Below are 20,936 nucleotides of genomic sequence, written 5' to 3'. Positions count from 1 at the left end.
AGGCTCCAAATGTGCAGAGGGTCTGCTGGAGCAATGGAGGTGGAAACACATAGCACCAGCGGCCATGCCAGTAGAGCTGGAACGCGTCCCCCAGAGATCCCAGACTCGTCCAGGAAGCAAAGAGGGGGCACTTTTGAAACTCAGGGGAGAGTTGAATACATCCAGATCCGGAAACCCTCACTTCTGGAAGAGGGGAGACAATGAGTTGGTGTGTAACTCCCATTCATATGTGTTGAACCCCATGCGGCTGAGCTGGTCCGCTTCCGCATTGTTATCCCCCGGGAGATGGACAGCAGATATTCATCAGATCCCTTCTGACAGGGTCCGCTCCTAGATGGACACCACTTTCATGCATAGGAGGGTGGAGTGGCTCCACCCTGCTTGTTCAAGTAGAACATTGTCTGCGAATTGTCTGTCCGGACCAGAATCGCTTTGCCCTTGACGACCAGCAAGAAAGACTTCAGGGCCAGGCCAACCGCCCTGAGCTCCAGCAGATTGATATGCAGGAGAGCCTTCATCCTGGACCATGCACCGTGAATAGAGTAGCCATCCAGGGTCGCTCCTCAGCCCATGAGGGAGGAATGCGTTGTCACCACCAGAGTAGGCTCCAGCTGAGAAAAGGGGGCTCCCACTGCTGCATTGCCATCCAGGAGCCACCAGTGAAGATCCGCAAGTTGAGAAGGGGAGCCTGTCCGACTGTGCCCCCGTTTCCTGGCCGCCATGTAGAGCCGGAGTAGACCTATCTTGAGTTGGGTGTGCCGTACTGTGAGCATGAAGGAAGCCATAAATCCCAGCAGGTACTGGAACCATCGTGCCGAGGTGGACGAGTTGGCCAGAAAGTGACGAATCACCTTCTGAAGGGACAGAAGCCTGTCGACCGTGGGGGAACACCCTCTGAACGGTCGCGTCCCATCTTACTCCAAGGAACACCAGGTCCTGGGAAGGGCCAACTGCGATTTCTGTTAGTTGAGGGAAAACCCCAACTGGTGAAGAACATCCGCTAGCTGCTGGCAGCAGTGAAACGTCTCCTCGGTTGCGCTGGCCCTCACCAGCAAGTCGTCCAGATAAGGGTATAGGTGGTGGCCCTGCAAGCAAAGGAGGCCCGCCCACGCATTCATGAGATTCGTGAACACACAAGGAGCCGAGTTGAGGCCTACGGCAGCATTCAGTATTGGAAGTGGTGCAACATAATCGTGAAAACGCAGGAATTTCTGGTGCAGTTGGAAGATGGGGACATTTAGGTATGCATCTTTAAGGTCCAAGGCAAACATCCAGTCCCCTGCGCACAGTGACTTCGCTATGTGGGGAGGTGTGATCATCTTTAAACGTTAGAAGGGTTAAGACAGGTTGAGGGACGAAAGGTCCAGGACAACCGTCAGGCTCGCCTGGTTGTTCTTGGGTACTGCAAAACCCCTAAAGTAAAACCCAGAGCACGTGTCTAATGGAGGCACCTGTTCACCCGCTTGTATGTCCAGAAGATGTAGGATCTCCCGCAACAGCACAGGCGACTTTATCGACAACATTGGAGGAGGAGAGGAAGGAGGAGAAGGAAGATGAAGACTGAAGCCTGTGGAGATTCAAGGAATCGTGAAAAACACTTCCAGCTGCTCACAAAGCCAGTTGGCCCCTCCACAGGAGGGCTGTGTTCCTTGACCAAGACGTCACTGTTTTTTGCCCTGTAAGGCAGGAGGGGAGGAGGGGTGTAAGGAAGGTATGGTATCAACAGTAAGAGACACAAGTGACCAAAGTTCAAGGGTGCTTATTGAACTTAAAAAGGGTTCCATCTAATCCTAAAACTACAGTTGGGAGCAAGCTACGACCATGAAACAATAACGCAGTCCTAATGGAGTCTTGTCAAAATAAAAAGGGCCTATACGAATAAACCTTTTGCCAATCCTTACCTCTAAATACAGTGTAGGAAACAATGTTATGAAAAAGAAAGAAGTGTTCACAAAATGATATGTCAGGATGTTCAGGCTGTTGGCCTCCCTTCCCCACGTTATCAGCACGGGATAAGGTGGTACACTAAAGCTTAGCACAGTTTCTGGCTTCTTTAGCACGCCGATACATTTCAATCATTAGCAACAGGGCCTTCTGTGCCCAAATCTCTGTCTTTCAAAGTCTCTTAATTCAGCGGGCCTGATGCGAAAAATAAACAACAAGTTCTTTTTCTCTTTCAGATTTTCACAAGTACTCAATTTCTTAGGCATTTCATTATTCACCTTGGATCCCCCTCAGATTGGCTCAGATCCTATCAATACAATGTTCTTCACCTGGGATTCCACTCATCCGGGCTCAGATCCTTCTCTTATCACAATGCTTTCAATCAATGGTGTCTCTGTTCACCCTGGATCCCCCTCAGTTGGGTTTAGATCCCGGATCCCCCTCAACCAGGCTCAGATCTCAGCCCACCTCAGTCGTACTCAGATCAACTTCATATACTTTTCACCAATTAATGAAGCCTTTCGAATGTGCACAGGGTTTTGCTTGACCCGTTGCAGGACCACTTAGATATAATAATTCTTTATCACTTTTACAATTGCCACCCTTCAGCTGGATACCTAACAGACTTTCGAATGAGCACACAGTGGTACTGGATCACTGTCTACTGTATCGCATCTTGGCTTCAAAGTTCAATCACTCCTCTGCTGTTTAATTCGCATTGCTTGCCACATATGCTTCATACACTGTGCTCTTCAGTTTTCACTATATAATGTTGCTGCTTGCAACCTTGGCTTCAACACAGACCGGTCTGGTGTCAGTTTCCCCAACTCACCGGCTGTGATGACTTCACTGACGCTGCTTAGTTGTAGGAGCCAAGGATAGTACCTCAGCGGCAAACGATTCTCCCCGCCTTGACTATCAATGTGAGAGCTCCTGGTACCTCCGACACACAATGCAGGATGCTTCAGCCTTGATTCTTGGTCTTATGTTTCCTATTCTCGAAGGTTAATGAAAGGAACAGTCTTTCGTTGAAAAGGTCAAGGGCACTTATCTCCTTGCAATCCTCTTTGGTCTTGTTGTCTTTCGTCTTGTATTAAACTGCCATTTTGGAACTGCTGCTTCCTCGTGTGCTTTGCCTCGGCCAGAGAGTGCTTTCGTGCTCTGCCTTTTACCCATGTGGGGAAGTGTGATGGTAGTCAGGTGTGTGTAATGATCAGTAATTGCCTTACCATTGTATATGGGTCGGGTGTTAAGTCAGTTTTCTCTCACGGTGAGCTGTCCGTGGGAAAGTGTTAGTGTTGGAAAGGGGAGGGTGTTGAGTTCCTAAGTATCCTACCAGGTAGGATGGGTTAAAGGTGTTACAGGGAAGGGGATACTGCCTCTCGCCATCTGGTTTCCCACTTCCACTCCCAGAAGACCCCTCACCCAGGTGATCCTCCTGCACTGGTCCACACCCAGGAACTGGATGCAAAAGCAAAGGATGTGTCCTGGCAACCTCGATGAGATCCTCGGGGACTAGCGGTGAGACACCTTCAGGTTTCTCAAAAGGGGGGGGGGGGAGGGGCGCGAAAAAAGCCCTGCAAGGTACTATGCTGCTTCCTGCTGTGGTCGCAGGAGAATCTGTTTGGCCGCCAAGCTCCGTGGTCACGAAAACCTTTGAAGCCGCTGAAGGAGCGAGGCTTGAAGTCAGACTTGCCCTAGTTCTGAGAGAATGACTTTTGCATTTTGCTCCGGCTACGTCAGGATGGCCAAGGACTTAGCAGTCTGGGTGGAAGTCTTTTTTTTTTTAGTTCACCAGTGGACGAGTGAGACAGATCTGTCCCTTCAAACGGAAGGTCAAGGATCCGCTCCTGCACATTCAAGCAAAATGTTGTAGCATTCATCCAAGCCGTCTGCCTCATCTCGACTCCAAGGCAGATGGGAGACAGAGGAATCCATGAGATCCTGGGCAATCGTGCGGGACTCAGCTAGGCTAGCTTTGAAGGAGGTCTTACTCTCTATGGGAAGGACCAGCAGGAACTCCCCAACCTTCCGCCACAGCTTCTGGTTCGCCGCAGCGAGGATAGCGTCAGCGTTGGCATGGCGCAGGTGCAACCTGGCGTGGAGGTAGCACCTTCTGCCGAAAGACTCAAGGGCCTTCTCCTCTTTAGACAAACAGTTGGAGGTGGTCCCGGCTGCAGAAGACAAGAGGAAGGCTTTGAATACTAAGATGCTGCTGCAACGACAGAAGAATGTGGTTGAGGGTGGGACGCCAGGACGACTGGTTCCCCATCCAACAGTTGAAATCGGCCATCCAGCTTTTTGCTCATCTGGGCGTTGGCCCGAAGGCATTTCCCAGACCACCTTAGTGTAACGCTCATCCTGATTCACGTAGAGGCGCCGGTCTTGACTGGGCGTATACCGTATCTTCAAAGGTGATGTGTAACACACGGCTGGCTCTTTGGGCTGGACCTCTGTGCACTGTATGTCTGACTTGAAGGGTAAGATGTCTGCAGATAGAAAATATGGGATTAAGGAACTGGGTTATTGAATGTCTCTCTCTTCTTCCCTTTCTCTTCTCCTGTAGAACCCCAAAGGTTAACGCTCTCACCTTAGGTAAGTGAACGCCGTGCTCTCCATCTGCCTCGGGGCAGGGTGCTGTAACCAGTGTCTTCACTGGATAAGGGGAGCAGGCCTCTTGACTTCAGAGGACTGCTGTCCGTCGTTTACTGCACGAACGGTAAGTTTCGAGTAATTCTAATGTCTTTAAAGTCTTTAGTAATGATGTTTCTTGTTTTGCAGGGTTCCGGCGATGGCGGATGACGGGCTGAAGTGAGTTGAAGATGGAGCCCGTGTGATGAATAGAAGCGCCTGGAAGCACGTAAGTAAGCGCTTGTTGCCTGCTTCACGATGCGCTCTAACTGTCTTTTTATTTTGCAGGTACAAGTTCGGAGCGGCTGCAGGGTGCCGGAATACCCACTGGGTTAGATGTGGAAAGGAGTAATGGCACGTGAGTATTAAAGTTCCCCCAATGTCTTAAAACGCACCTTGTTTTGTCTTTCAGATGCGGGATGCAGCGCCGAAGGCCTCCGGAGCGTGCGAAGAGTTGGTAAGCTTTTGTCTTTCAGATGCCGGAATGCAGTGTGAAGACCTCCGGAGCGCACGAAGAGTAGGTAAGCCTTTGTCTTTCAGATGCCGGAATGCAGCGCGAGGCGTTGGTGACAGCCGATGGACCAGGTAAGTGAAGAGCTGTCACTGAAGCCCGTAATGCTAACCTGTTCTTTCTGGTCTTTATAGGTGTTGCTGAAGACTGGATTCAGGATGGTAAGCCTTTTTCCTTAGGCCCAGGATCAGATGCAGAAGACACGATGAGCGTTCTGCTGCAGAGGATGCAGAATAACGCAAAGCAAGATTCATCCATCGGGTGTGGTTTAAATAGCCTCCTGTAGTGCTTAGGTAACTCCTTCCACAGCCACGCCTAGGTAAGAAAAGAGTTCCTGCTTTCCAGAAGAGTTCCAGTGTTCTGAATCTAGGGAGTGGCTCCTGCCCCACCCAACAGGAAAAGTAGTTCCAAACAGAAGAGGATCAGAGGCTCAACTGGCAGGCAAGTAAGCAGCATGGTCTGCTGCAGGTAAGTCCACCCAAGCATTATGAGCCCGGCGCTTCCAGCGCTGGGACTGGGCATATTTATGAGCCTGGTGCCACTGGCGCCAGGACTGGGTCGAAAAGGTCCCAATTGGGACTGGTTGGCACTCGGAACCTGGGTTATGGATCTGCTTCCAAGGGAGTTGGGAAAACCCTGACCTTTTGGAAGCAGAGATCATGACACTTAGCCAAAGAACAGACATCTTTTTGCAAACGAATGTTTGAGAGGCCCGTGGTGCACAGGGCCAGGACCTGTGCTCTTGGGGGGCACGTTCACGATGGGGCATCCCCAAAAACTCTGCTAGGTCTTGAAGATGGTCATGAAATGTATTCACAGACTTGGAAGGCTCCTCATCCTGTGCGTCTCCACCCTGCCTTTTTTGCCAGGCAGAGGGGAGCCTGGGTCCTCCGTGAGAGGAGTCGTAGCCCCCCCCGGTCAGCCCCGGAGGTGGTTGTGTTTAGACAGGCGACTGAGGAAGGTCATCAGCTTTGTTGGTATTGGTGCAACGGCCACTGGAGCCAGAAGACTCTGAAGAGTACCCAGAGCTGGTGTGGGCTGCGGTACCGGGACCCTCGTTGAAACTGGTGGACGGCCCATGGGATGGGGCCTTGGAGGCACCACCTGCTGGGACCACTTCCAACTGCAGGGAGTGCGTGAGTAGGAGGAAGCACTCGGAAAAACGATCTTCACAGGCTGCCGGGTCTTGAGAGGAAGCACGGCCCTCAGCCACCATCACAGCACTGACGAACCTGGGATGGGTATCCGAACGTCTGGGAGGCATAAATGTAACCCTGCGTGGACCACCCACCTGGGCCATGGGGTCCGACACCACTTCCCGAAGGAAGAGGACTGGAACCACCCTGAGTCACCCCTTCTGAAGGTGATGGGACCGCCTGAGGCCTAGAGTCAGAATCTAAGATGGCCACCAGCCGTGCAGGCTCTGCCAAATTCTCAGTAAGAGTGCTGATGCAAGGGGACATTTAAGAACGCGCACTGCGTTTACATCAGAAGGTGATTATCTCAGGACATTTTCGGTGCTACCGAAAACATTAACAAAAGGGTAATTAACGGATAATGACCGCAAGCCCGGTTTTGAAAAAGGCACATGAGCCGAAACACCCGTCACCGTGAAGGGCTAACGTATCACATTAAAACTGCAAATTTACTCAAAAGCAGAATCTTGTGTGGCGTGTCTTCTATGAGTAAGCATACATATTCCACCATATTTTTGTCTGCCATTTTTGGGCCTTGTGTCACAACCTGGGCGGGAGGGCGCAAATGCCCCATGCTCCATGCAGGACCCGACATAGCTGGTGGCTGTTTGTGCCCCGGCCCTGAAGTAGAAGCACCAACCTTGGAGATGGCTACGTTAGGCCTAGGGCCCTCAGCTAGCGGCCTGGTAGTCGAATCGCCCCCCCCTGCGTCACGACCTCAGAGATGGCCCGGGTAGGTTGGAAACCCTGAGCTGGGGAGCTGATAGTTGTATGGGACCGCGTGTCAGGCTGCCGCCTGCAACCAAAGCTCAAAAGCTCTTTGCACAACGGTGCAGAAGATCATGAGCTGGAGTGCCCCTCGGTGGATCGCCAGGAAGAGCCCCTGGGCCCCTCAACTTTCGAGCCGGTAGTCTTAACGGCTTTGGGTTTGCCGCCAGTACCAGAGTACAAGGTGCCCTTCCCAGACTGAGGTTCCGGGAAGGAGTCTCCGCGCTGGGTGGGTCTTAGAAAACAAAGGACCTACCTTCTCTTGACGAATGGTGCTGGCGACAAAGTCCTTTAGATGACTGGGTGATGAAGAGTGGAAGATCTCTCTCCAGCGGGAAAGAAGATTCTTCAAGGATCGGTGAGCAAGAGAGCTGCAAGCCACGCACACGTCTCAGTGGTGGTCAGGCCCCAGGCACTCAAAGCAGAGCACATGGGGGTCCGAGGGCAGGAAAGACCGCAGGATGCGCATCTCGTGAAGCCTCCTGCAGCAGACATGCACCGGGGGAGGCAAGGCACCGAAGGGAGGTGAAGAAATGAGAAAAGCTAAATAACAGGGAGCACGCAGAATGTTGAAAAAGGTTACTGCGCCTAGCTGCCAGGTCGGACACCATCCGTGCGGAAAAAGGGACTGCGGTGAGGTGCTGTAGGGTGGGGACCCGTGGGTATTCCCAAGCATGGGAGCGCGCCCCTGCACGCTAAAATAAATTTATAGGAGTAGCTCACATTTTCGTTGCCAATGGTTATGGTACTGTCCTCATGCTGGGGGGCGCCCAACAAGGATGGTGGAAAGGGGATGGGACATACAAGCATAGCTCCTAAATGGGCCTTTGTGGTGAAATATGATGTGGGGCTGGTGTGATCAACAGCCTACTGGAGGTAAGGCATGATTCGGAGACATTCAAAATAGAGGAAGGGGATGAGCTATCACATTTAATTTGGGAGCTGTACCTGCTTACCCAACCAAAGGTTGTGGCCAAATTCAGAAGAGCAATGCAGGATTTGGCCCTCCTTTTTACTAAGGGACAGTGCGTCAGATTCATCAGAGCCCAGAGGGGAGGGTTACCGAACCATGTAGTGATAAACTAGTGATCTATTTTTTATCCCTACCAGTTCAAAAAAACGAAACGCATTGAGCAACCATCTTTTCAAAATAAAGAAGCTTCATCAATTTTACATGAAGGTATTCTTGACTACTTTTGTTGTAAAATGCAATAATACACACAACGGTTATTGTAACTTAGTTTCTAGCTGTATTCACAGCGTGCATTAAGGTGCACAGGGGATGAGAGTGTCAAGTATTGGGCACCATTGTGTTGTTCACAACACTTAAATCACAAACACCTTGGAGATCGGAGCCCAGTCATGTCAGTCTCTGCAACCTTTTCTTCCCATCACACAAGACAATGAAAATACCCCAAAATCAACATAAAATGGAACCCAGAGCACTAAAACCACCTCATCAAAACGGATAACGGCACAGCTTGAACGATTCAATCCCAAAAATTCTAATAGGACTCCTCAGGAGCAGCAAATCACCCCCTCCCTTTGCCCCAATGGTTTAATCTATTAGCACCTTTGAACTACACACGACTAGAACACACATGGCAGATTTATGACTGCTGGCACCATTCAAACCACAGGAACCTTGGGGAGAACCTCAGAGCTAATCAAACAGCCTTCTACATCTTGCATCTAGTAAATCTTTACTTTATAATGCTGGATAAAGTGTCAATGTACTTGTGGACGCCACTCCACATGTTTAATATCTGCCTCTCCCTTATAATTAACACTTCTCGTTTTGGCAAAACATGCTATAAGGCAACCACAAAATTCAGAGATGCACTTTACAAGACTACTTTATTCTGTACTACATTACCATAAATTTGTAAGATAATTAATATAGCATTTAGAAGGGAGAGGCATCTGTAATGAAGCACTAGATAAACTGTGATACCACTATTATTTTTAAACTTGAAATAATGGACCAGAGTTAGATGGAACATTGTTATGGACTTAGTTTAAAGCATTGTGGGGAGTGGTGGGGGGCACCTTAAGGAAAAGATTGAACGTCATGTTGGAATTGTATGTAATATGTAAGTTTGCTGGTTGGATTGGTGCCGGTCAAGGTGCTCTGGGGTGGACTTTGAAGATACCCGATGAATGGGAGGCGTCGGGAGGGGCGTTGTTTTCAGACTATTAAGTTTTTTTTATATGCAATTCATTGTTTTAAAGCTAGAGCACAAATGATAAAATGTGTTCAATGAAAAAATACATAGTTAGACTACATGCATTTTGAGGTTTTTTTCCAAAGGCCTTTTTGAAACGGTTTAAGATGAGTTAACTTTTTAGGATGTATATTTATTTGATTCAAAACTTTTATTGTTTTAAACCTACTCACAGCTGGCACGTCGTCACATTTTTTAACCAGCTTGGTAAAACATAGGGTTACTTAAACCATTTGTACCTGTTGATCCTTATTTCATGTGCCACAACCTGCTCCCTCTATTGTGCCTTCTGCTTAGCCCCCAATATTGATTTCTATTGACACCACTTTTTCTGACACAACTTTGATTTAAGAGCTACAAACTTACCACATGTATATTTTGCAAAATGACCCCTTTATTTGCAAAGGAAGTCTTAACAAGACCATCTCACCTGAAGTGGAGGTTTTTGAATGTGAAGTGAGTTTCTACAATGCCAGTTGTCTTGACCCTGGTTCGGAGGATATCCTGCTCTGTGGGTTGATAGTCAGGGGCGCCAATTCGATCTAAGCTGTCTAGGTAGCTGGAAGAGAAAACACATTACAATGAACACTCTAGTCCAGCAAGCCAACCACATCACTTATGGCAAAAACCTGCACATTCCATTGAGACTGCAAAAACGGTTTGCATGCATTTTGCTCAGTGTTGTGCAGAACGAAAAGGAGGATTGGCTCTAAAGAAAACAAAAAGACTCGGGACCAAAAGGCGCAAAGCCATCCACACACCACTTAATTGATAGGACATCATAGGAACCATAGAACATAATATCATCCTAGGACTACTTTGTAATTAAGAATCCATCACCTGATTTTTGTTGGAAGAAAATGCTGTGAATTGAAGTCTTACACTGCAGCCATTTTATATTATTGTTAACACTGAATCAACAGAGTGCTTGAACTTTCTCGATATTGGTCCCCGAGAGAGATTTCAGCCCTGTTGAGATGCAATCCCAAAAATAGTACTCTTGTAGCTATCAGAGAAATGTATTATGATGCACAATGCCCCGAATTAATTTAGCAATTCAAACTTGACTGTAAAGAAAGTGTTTTCAAAGAGCTTTGCTGTTTTCTGAAGCAGGACTTTTCTTTAAATAATACATAAAATAAAATGTTTGCTCCGTGCTCTTCCCCCTGCTGATGGCCCTCCACACCATTTCTAGAAGTGAAAGGGCTTCAATAATCCACTACAATTCTACACTCACACTTACTTGTTGTGCACATTCCATCCATAACAGCTACTGGCTTCCATGCTCACCAGTGGGGACGTCAAAATTGGAGGAAGCCAGTGTAGACCTCGTAAACCACTCCAAAGGGGGAAATGTTACCAGTCACAACAACCATAGGCAACGTGCAGCACATGCTTCCATGGGAGGAGGTATGTCGCCATCACAGTAGCAGGGGCTTCCCCAAAGGAACAATATATTTGGTTGTAGCAGCCAACAGCTCATTACTTGAATTACTTGGTTGTGCTCCAAACTGCATTGCCATTGGAAACCACTAGAGGTGGCTTTATGGAACACTTTTGTTTTTGCTCACTTAAAAAACAGATCATTTTCAAGAATAATAGTTTGGGAATACCATTGTGCACTTCTCATGCCTCCCGCCCAATAGATAGGAGGTGGAAAGTGTTAGACTAGCAGCCCTTATCAGGGATATTTCACATGTCACAGATGGCTACAAAAACTCAAGGACCCAAACATAAAGTTTAGGTGTTTTATTGTTATAGAGGATATCTTAACGGTTACCAGACATTTCGTCGAAAAAAAACGGTCGACAGGACATTTAGTCGAAAGACAAATGGTCGAATTTTTATTTTTTTTAATTTTCACCTTTTTTAAAAAAAAATTTGGGGGGGTCCCCCCGAACCCCCTTTTTTCCTAAAAAACCCTTTTTTCCCTAAACGAAACCCTAAAATATATATATAAATAAAAAAAAATTCGACCATTTGTCTTTCGACCAAATTCCGTCGACCATTTGTCTTTCGACCAAATGTCCGGACACCATCTTGACTGAAGCTTGACTTTGGGTATGCATGGGCTCACCCACATCCTTCTCATGGGCCTCCTCCACCCCAGACCAGGCGTCCTTACCCCTCATGAAGATGCAATGGAAAACTACAGCCAGGTAATCCCTACTGTCTGGTGCTAGCGTGGTGTTCCAAAGAAGGCCTAAAGGCTGTAGCCGTATCTCTATTACTTGCTTTTGACTGCCTCTGGGCGTGCGTGTGTGTGTGTGTGACACAGACACACACTCCTACTCTTAGATGCTCCCACGCTCTGCTTCTTCCTTCCCTCTCTCTCCCTCCCACCCCCTCACCACCTTGATCTCTCTAGGTCTTATATCACCCCTCTGCTTTGAACCATCTCACCTCGCCCCCTGCACATCCTCTCCAATCCCTTGTCAGTCTTCCCTTCTTCAGATCTTCACACACTCCTTCTGCACCCCCTTCTCCCTGAAGCCCCTTCCCTCCCTCCTGTTCCCTAACCCCCAATACACCTACTTTTCTTGTCACCCTCCTCTCTGCCCACTCACCCTTTCCATTGTCGACATTTACTCCTCTACATTCGCACACACACTCCTCTCTCCGACTCTCTTCTCACGCACTTTGTAGTGATTGGTGCGTGTGTGACTCTCTCAAGCTTGATACCACTCACTCCCACACTCCATACCTTACCTGTACTTTCATTCAGCACTCACAAACTTCCCAGCACTCCACGTTCTCCATAGCCTGAAGATGTAACCTCTGCATCTGAAATGTATTCTCCCCATTTCATTTTCCATTGATCCTTTTCTCACATATCCTCCACCTCGTTTACACCATCATTTTAGCATGGGCACTGCTGATTTTGCAGGCCAGTTAGTACCAAATTGCTCAAACCTATTAGTTTCTGGGGATCTCATTTGATTTCTTAGAACAGCTCCTGCTAAACATATTATAGAAGCCATGAGCAACCAGAGATTCTCACAATGAATCGAAGAACCAACACAAACGCAGACCACATATTGGACTGCATGTGTACAGGTACCAGAAGAGTAAAACAGGGGCTCCCCCATTCTTCCCCTGGTCAGATCACACAGGTATTCCTTTTTATTTATTTATTTTTCTTTTGTTATTGTTTAATCAACATAACATAAGTTTTTTACAATACAGTAGGCCAACCACGTTGTATCTTTGTTATCTTGAATCAGCAGTTATATTTCAGTTTATTGTTTGATTTTGTGATTACATCATTTCCGACAGTTCACTGGTTTCCATTCAATAAATTGTCCACAATATGTTCCGAAATGTTTGCTGTAACGATTTGCCAGCTGATTCTGTTGCCTCCTATGAGCCTAGACCACCAGGTTTCTTCCTCTAGCAGTGTGTCTGTTCCTACCAGATGAGCTAGGAAGTGTTGTCTTATTACACGTGTCTCTGCACAAACCTTCAGAAGATGACGTATTGTTTCTTGTGGTGGGGCATTGTGTCGTGACAAAATCTTGATGATTGAGCAAGACCTTCAATATGCAAAATTTAATTGGTTTCTATTAAATTTAGGCGTGCTCTTAGTATCAAATTGCGTGCCCACCTATTTTGGAATTTCTTTATGTCATTTTGCAGTTCGGTCAATTTTTTTGTGTTGAAGGGTAAATGTGAGGTCAGTTTTTGTTTAGCCGCTATTTCAGTCGTCTTTGCCCAGTCCAACTCCTTAATTCTACGCAGAACTCTGCATGGATTGTATAGGATTTCTTCTTCCTCCGTGGTAATGGTGTCAAGTAAGAGTTTGTTTTCTTTTTGCCAATTTATCAACATCTCACATTTGCCTATGTCCATCTCACGCTTGATCATTTTGAACATGTCATTGCTGTCGACCTTTCTGCACTTCCTATACAGCATTATTGAGTTGCAGTTCACGGTGCACTCAAGGGATTGAAGACTCAATTCTCTCCTTATTGCGACTCCTGATGTAGAGTTCGGCAGCTTAAGCACCAGTCTCCAGAATGAGGCTTCTAATTTAGGCCAGAGGTTCTTTGGGATGGTTGGCATAGCTTCAGTGCCGTACGTCATGGCGGGCACCACCTTCTTTTTATAGAAATGTATTGTCAGAATTAGAGAGAACTTACTGAATTTTCTATCTATAGCTTTTGCCTGAGCCGCTAATTTTTTGATCTTTTCATAAAGAACTAGTTGCATGGTGGTTTCCTGTTTAGAGCCGTCTAGTTGTAGACCTAGGTATTTAAAGGTTTGCACTGTCTCGATTTTTTATTCTTCCAGATGCCATTTTGAGTCTTCGGTCTTCTTTTTTGTTTTTGTGCAGAATCAGGACTTGTTTTTTCTTTGTTAATCTCAAGGAAATTTTCGTCTGTGTAGTGTAGAAGGCCATTGAGTTGCTGTTGCAGTCCGATTGGTGTCTGATCGAATAATGTGAGATTGTCAGCATAGAGAAGTCGTCCAATCGTTGTGTTTCCAATTTTTGGAGGGAAGGCACAAATCGACCCAACACTCTCTTGGAGGTCCCCTATATAGGCCAGAAATAAAGCTGATGGCAGAGGGGATCCCTGCTTAACTCCACATGTAATCGAAATTTATGCTGATAAGTCTCCTTCTCGACTTGTGCGTACCCTCATCGAAGTGTTATGATGTAGGACATGGATTGGAGCCAAGATATCTTCTGGACAGTTGCAATCTTTTAATTTCTTCCACAGGCAAGGTCTTTCGATGCGGTCAAACGCATGAGTGAAATCTACGAACACGACAAAAAGACATTGGCTCTGTTGTAAGGCTTTACTTTTCAGGATGTTGAATATCAGGATGTTTCCAGCTGTCCCAGTGTTTTTCTTAAAGCCAGCTTGTAGGTAATCATTGCAGTTTGTTGAGGCAGCCCAGGTTTGAAATTTCTTTAAAAGTAGGGATCCGTAGACCTTTCCCATAGCGTCGAGCAAGGCTATCGGCCGGAAGTTATGGGGATCCTTTATGTCCCCTTTTTTATAGATTGGAATTATCGTCACTATTGTCCATGATGTGGGCAGATATCTCGTGTCTGCACATCGCCGGAAGATTACACTTAGTAAGTCAGCCCATTCCTTGGGGTGTGCCTTGAGTTCGAAAGTGGTGATAACGTCGTGTCCAGGACCCTAGAGTTTTTCAGCTTTTTGATTACCTCCAAGATGTCTTCTTTGTTTTCGAGGTTAGTTCAATTCATGGAGTTGTGCTGAATATCTTCTAAATCTTCTGTCGTGACGGATTTAAACACTTCGGCAAAATGATTTTCCCAGGTATGTTGGCTGATGTTATTTGGCATCGAGTTTTCTGGTGGAGCTTCAATAGCTCTCAACAGGGACCAGAAATCTCCTGCGTTATGCGTGATCAGAGGTTTTGTGATTTTTAGGCAGAATTCCCTTAGGGAGCACTACCCCAGATTAGGACTACAGGTGAGAACAATAAATCCCCTTTGGTATCAGTCTGTACCACAAAGATTTAGTTAGTAGCTGTGGCTGAGCAGTCAGACTTATCTCAAGAGGGAGATGAGCAGTATTCAGGGCTGACACAATAGGTAGTACAGTACTATGGAGCACGGAAACACTGACCAAAGCTTTGTATTAAAAAGAGAATATATATTTATTTTATACACTTCTAAGTCAACACATAAGATCACAGTTAATAAAGTAAGTTCAGTTTAGTCAAAAGAAAAGCATATACAACTCCCTATTCAATTGTAGAGAAGTTTGCGGTAGAGCGAAAACTGAGCAAAATGGCACAGTGAAAACCAACTAAAAATGGCACTAACAATTTAACGAAACGGAGGGAAAGAACAAGTTAAATCGAAATATCTTCAGACACCCCCTAGCAAGTGAATGAAAACTGAGCAAAATGGCACTCCACAAGTTAAAACAGTAGGAAGGAAGAGGGGTTTAGAAAATGTAGGTGCATCCACACATTTCTCATTGAAAACCAATCTAGTGAGAGCAGGTCTAACAAATCAGCCAGAGTCAATAGGTCTGAGCCAGAGTCAGTGGTACAGAGCCAAGGGCTTAGGAGCAAAAATTTTCTTGTAGCTGCAGTTAAGTCTTTAGTAGTAAAATATTCAAGAGGTAGATGCGAGGCGAAAGACAATGTTAAGAGAGAGGGCGGCCAACCCCACAAGTAGTTAAAGGATTTAAAAACACCTTTAGGGCTACCACGGAAAAAGGGCGGCCTGGCGGAACAATGTACCTTAAACGTGAAGAAGTGGCTCCTGCGGTGGCAGTTGTTCCTGGTAGTTCCTGCAGGTCGAGGGATCCAACTGAGGAAGAGAGGCTCTCGTCGTGGAGGAAGGTTCGAGTCGCTGCACTACCCAGGGATGAAACCAGCCGCGGTGCTGCCAAACTAAGTTTAAAAGGTACGCTCCTTTAAATCGCGGTCCGGGTCGATAGCTGCCTGGCTATCCGGTCTCCAAGTGCTGGGCACTGTCGATTCGACCAAGGCAGGTCCGAGGAAGCGATAGGTGAACTGGTTGACCCCAACAGCTCAAGGAAAGGAGGCTCTTTTGCTGAAGATCTCCTCTCGTCGTGTGGAAGAAAAGTGGCGAGATAATCTGGCAGGGCTTCAACGGTGGTGTAGATGCTGAAGATGTCTCTGGCTTCTCTCCCCTTCGCTTCCGTAGTTCCAGTGGCGACATCTTGCTCTTCCAGTCCTCAGGACCCTGCTTTTATGCAGAAAGAGACCCATTCATGCAGCCTAGCTGTCACTCACACAGTGGAGTGGTCATCTCGGCGGGAGACCCTCCAGCCTATCAGGTTAGAGTGCGACCTAAGTTGCTGTGGCAACTCTGTTCAGGGGTTCTACTCCCCCTCCCAAACAACAGACCCACCCCAGACTCAGAGGCGCCAAAAGGAGGGCTTCTTGGCAGAAGCCCGCCAAAAGAGAGAACAAAGGATCCCCGACATGGGTTAGGAATATAGAGTAAGACTCGAGAAAGAAGTTACATCAAAGTTCTGGCAAATAAAACCTACTGTAGTAAAGTTATTAATAAAATAAACCGGCGGTATGTTAGAGGCTGTCAGTAAAAGTATTAGCCTCGAACAATGGGAAAATCCCACAGGAAAATATTCGCGGTCGAATATAAAAAAAGGTAGTAACCACTGCCACCAGCCAGAAACTTTGTAGAGGGGGACTTTAAGGTACCCTGTCGAAAATGAACATAGGGGAAAAACTATTAACCCCTTCCAGCACTTCCATATTAAGATGGGGTGTACTGGTTTAGTCCATAGAGATTGACTAGTAAAGTCAATGGGACTTTACATGCCCTGGGAGACAGTAGTCAGTCCCAGGGAATGGAGTCTATGTTTGGGGGTCGCTACGACACCCCTGTGTCACTGCACGGAGGGTGCTGTGTAACACATGTGCATAAAGATGGTTCCTATGGGTGAGAGAAAAGATCCCATAGGCATTAAACACAAAAATAGCCTAGAACACACATAGCAAAGATGCCTAAGAGTGGGAAAAAGAGTCTCACTCTTAGCAGGTAAAAAGAAATAAACCCTTCAAATCCAGCAAAGCTGCTGGGGGACTCTATAGGTAGGGAAATTAGCCATAAGTGAGAATTCTCCCTAACAGTGATGTCCTCTGCATCCATCTGGTAGAGTTTGTTTCGATGAGATCTTACCCATGCCTTGTACTCTATTTTTAGATCTTTGACTTTTGCATGTTCTTCTGGTGTTGATTGTTTTTTTTTTCCTACCCTCATGGCTCTTCTATATTCGCGTCTCCCTTCAACTAGTTCTTTATTGTAGACATGGTTTTTTGTTGTTTCTGCGGCTTTCTGGCGTGTTTTTGGATGCTTATATGCCGCTAGCAGTGGTAGTCGACTGCCTTAATTTGTTCCAACTGAGAGTTTGCCTTGTATTTTGATGTCAGGTCTTTGATAGCTGTCGCGCTCAGTTTCATCGGAGATCTTTGAACATTGCTCTCAATTTGAAGGCATGCTCGGAGGTTCTTCTTGCCTAAAATTAGCCAACATGTCTCCAATAGATTGTGATCACTGGCAATTGTACGCCGAACGTTAAACGAAGTTGTGGCACGTAACAACAGCTGGGAGACAAAAATGTAGTCAATTGTTGTAAACCAGTCTATTTGGTTGCGTGAAGGCATCATCAAGATTGTGCAATTCACGTGATTGAGTCAAGTTGAAACATGCTTTACCTCGCTCTTCTGCCGGCGAGTACTGTTTTTTTGTTCAGCTTCCTTTCTGGTTTTTACAAACTGCGTTTAGGTCACCGCATATCAATAGGAAGGTTACCAATAACGTGGCCATGGACTCATCAATCAGTTGCTCGCATAATGAAATGAAAGTTTCAACCTTGATGGCAGCTGGATTCCAGTAGGTGTTAACGATTACTGCAGTGTTTGATGCTTCACTTTTGTTGTTTTTTTTGTTTCCAGGTGACAGTCACTGCCAAGATTGACAGGTTTGCAATTAATGTGGTTTTAATTGACAATCCGCATCCATTGCGACATGCAATCAAAAGGCCTGAAGTAGGCCGTCCTAGATGTCCTTTGGCTGCTGGGGCCAATAAGATTTGATAGCCTTCTATGGTCGGAGGATGTACTAACCAGGTCCCCTGGAGCCATAAGATGTCATATTCTCCAAGATTTACCTCTCCCGGCACAGTCAAGTGAGAGTGGCTTTGTGTGTTCCACGAGCATAGTTTCACTTTACGGAAATGATCTGCCTCTTGTTGAGTCGACGTTGTCTTATGATCTTTGTTCATGAATTGCTATTTTTGTCGATGCATTTTAAGCGCTTTTGGTAGCCATGCCCAGATTCCCTGTTTTTTTATCCGCGTTATGGTTCGGTTCTTGTTGAGTTTGACTATTCTGTACTGTTTGAGTGATGGTTCTTGTTGCTAAACTCTGTGTTCTTTTTGTGCTCTGTTCTCTTTTCCCTCGGTTGCTATGTGAGATATTGATTGCGTTTGCACTTTTTGTCTTTGCGGATTGGTCTTTAATGGTTTTTTTGTACGGTTGTTTTATTGATAATCTCTGTGTTGTTGATACGCTTTTCTCTAGTATGCTCTTTTTCATGTCTGTTATTTTGGTCCACTCCTTTTTGTTGTAATCGTCCACACGTCCCGTGTATTTATCATTATCTACATTTTTCTTGCTTTTCTCTGTCTTTCCTGTGTGGCCATCTTGCTTTGTTGGGTCTTCCAAATTGTAATCAAGACTATGAATTTCGTGTTTGTTATTGAAGATCATCTTGTATATTGTAGATGAGCCAATATGTAAAAGTGTTGCCGCTCTGCAGTGGTTATGCCAAGGCTCGACAATGATCAAATCTTCTGAGTTTACAGCCTTCAGTTTCGGGATTTGGTGAAATATCGACAGTACTGAACTTCTGTTTAGGATGAGATCATTTTTGTTACTGGCTCTCTGTTCCATTCTGAATGTCCATCTTATTTCTTTTCTTTTTGAGCTTAATTTGTCGTAGGGCTCTGTTATTGATCTATAGTGAACTTTCTGAGCAGCTCTCGGCAGTTCTTCTCTAGACCTTTTTTCTGTATTTGAACCTTTTCTTCATTCTGAGTCCATTTTCCCATTCCTTTCTACTGTGGTTTGCCCTTCATCTTGGGTTTATATCATTTTGCATTTGACTCTTGCTGCTGATTGTCTGTTTGAACTTGGTTCTTCATTTTCCGACTGTGTTTCGTTGTTTTAGTTAGACATTTACATTTTTCTTCCAAAGTTTCGAAATCTCTTTCATGGTTTACATTTGTTTTTTTTTCTTTCGAAATTGGAGTTGCTTCAGTGTCTGAAAGGTGCGTTTGATCATTATCTTGTGATCTGGCATCAGGTGTCATGGTTTTTGCTGCTTCATTATCAGAGTAAACGTTGACGTTTATTAGTGTGTCATTGATGAGAAAATCTGCCCCTGTTTTTTCGATGCTCCTCTCCTTGGTTTGATTTCATCTGCTGATCCTTGCTGATTAATGTGTGTAGATCAGCATGTGTTTTTGATGTTCTTGTCGTAGGTGATTTGACCTGGATGTTGTGCTTGCTTCTTGATTAGTCATTGTCTTCATGCATTAATGTGTTGCTGTTTTCAGCAGCTGCGTTCGTCTTTGAATACATTTTTTCAAATATTGAATATGCCTGCTCGGGATCCTCAATGTCCTTCCTATTGGTCGCTGCTTTTTTGTCTAATACCAATACCACTGTGGAGGTTTTGGTTGTGACCCTTTTTTTGGCAATTTCCACGCTTTCGGTGCGGGCTATTTTAGCCTTCAGTCCTGGCACAGGTGTCATTTTGCTATCAGTAGTTAAATCGATGGTATCTGTCGTTTGTGAACCTGAGGCTTTAATTGCAGGGGCGATAAATAGCGTTTTTTCATGCAAGGCTTGCTTTTCCATTTCTTCTGTGATTCTATCCATTAAGTGAGTTGCAAATTTATCCGTTGTGTTTTCGTAAGTGTTTCTTCCTTTGCGGTAATGTAACCTTCTAAATGTGTCACTTTGGACAGGATCATGGCTTGAATGGATAGTTGGTCCTTCACTATCATTAATCGGCTTGTAGAGTTTACAAAACGGAGCAAGGGCTATTGTTATTGCAGACATGACACTTAACATGTCCGTTTTTTTGTTGGTGTTTCTGGCAAAATGAATGTGGGCTGCGAAGTAAGACCCATGCCTGAAGTGTGTGTCAAGTCACTGGCTCTTCTTCTCGGTGTTTGGAACTGATTAGCAGCACTGTGAGCCTTATGAATTGAATTGTTGACAGGAACCTCCACAGAGTTTCTCCTCTTGCCTTGGGGTTTCACTTGTGGATCCACTTCTTCAAATAGTGCTCTTCCGCTGGGTGCCTCTGTGAACTAGCACATTTTCTCTGCGGAAGGGATAACCTCCAACAAGATTGTTGAGGTCACTTTACTGCAGTTTTCTTTCTCGAGGTATAGCCCTGTTTTTAACTGCTTGTCAAGGAGTGTCTGGGATCTGTCCAGCAGCAAGTTGTTTGGATGGTCATTTGCGATTGGTAGCTGCTGGTCCTGTGAATCTACTCCAAGAGTAGGGATATCCTCTTTTGCTTTAAATGGCGTTCGTTTTGTGATTTCCTTGGCATATACAGTGCAGATGTCAGCCTCAGAGTTGTTCACTGTCTTGGGCGAGTTCTGCTGTACCAATATGTCTGGGCAGATTTCATTGACAATCTCGACAATTTGCTGTATTTTTTGATAGACACGAGTCTGGCAGGGTCTCGCGGCTTAATGTCTGAATAGGTGTCTGCAACTATGGCGCCCCCAGTTGCTCATGAGTTGCGACTGGGACGCTGTCAAGCTTGCGTTGTTTTGCGCATGGAAAGTTTTCATTCACTGCTGCAAGCATTTCAGCATCGGAAAGTTCTCTGAAGTCCTTGTTCCTCGTGGACAGTTGTGCTTGGAAGAAGTCAGTTAGAATCTGCATTGTTGTGGGCTTTTCTTAACCTGCGGACCGCGTGGTGGTACTTGATCCGCGCTTATTTTTTGTGGTTGTAACCTTTGACAAACATCGTCTCTTTCATATGTAGTTGCACTTTTCTTTTTGTTTGTTTTTTTATTCTGATCTTGTTTCTCACTGTCCTCCATGGATCTCTTTTTTGTATTCGTGCTAACTTGGAGTCCGTTATTGGCAGCT

The 20,936-nt window shown here is 45.9% G+C and overlaps 1 protein-coding gene across 2 annotated transcripts in view; it reads right to left on the bottom strand.

Moving 5' to 3' along the window:
- The window catches only part of GNAO1 (G protein subunit alpha o1), a 1,372,168-nt gene that overhangs the window by 313,887 nt on the left and 1,037,345 nt on the right, over window positions 1-20,936 (bottom strand). For both annotated transcript variants that reach the window (XM_069640205.1, XM_069640215.1), the window contains exon 5: window positions 9,706-9,834. In XM_069640205.1, the coding sequence (XP_069496306.1) occupies window positions 9,706-9,834 (129 nt within the window). The remainder of the gene's footprint in view (window positions 1-9,705; window positions 9,835-20,936) is intronic.

This window comes from Ambystoma mexicanum, chromosome 1q, assembly GCF_040938575.1.
Source record: "Ambystoma mexicanum isolate Mex_15411 chromosome 1q, UKY_AmexF1_1, whole genome shotgun sequence".
NCBI classification, from domain to species: domain Eukaryota; kingdom Metazoa; phylum Chordata; class Amphibia; order Caudata; family Ambystomatidae; genus Ambystoma; species Ambystoma mexicanum.
This window is presented reverse-complemented; position numbering and strand designations above follow the sequence as displayed.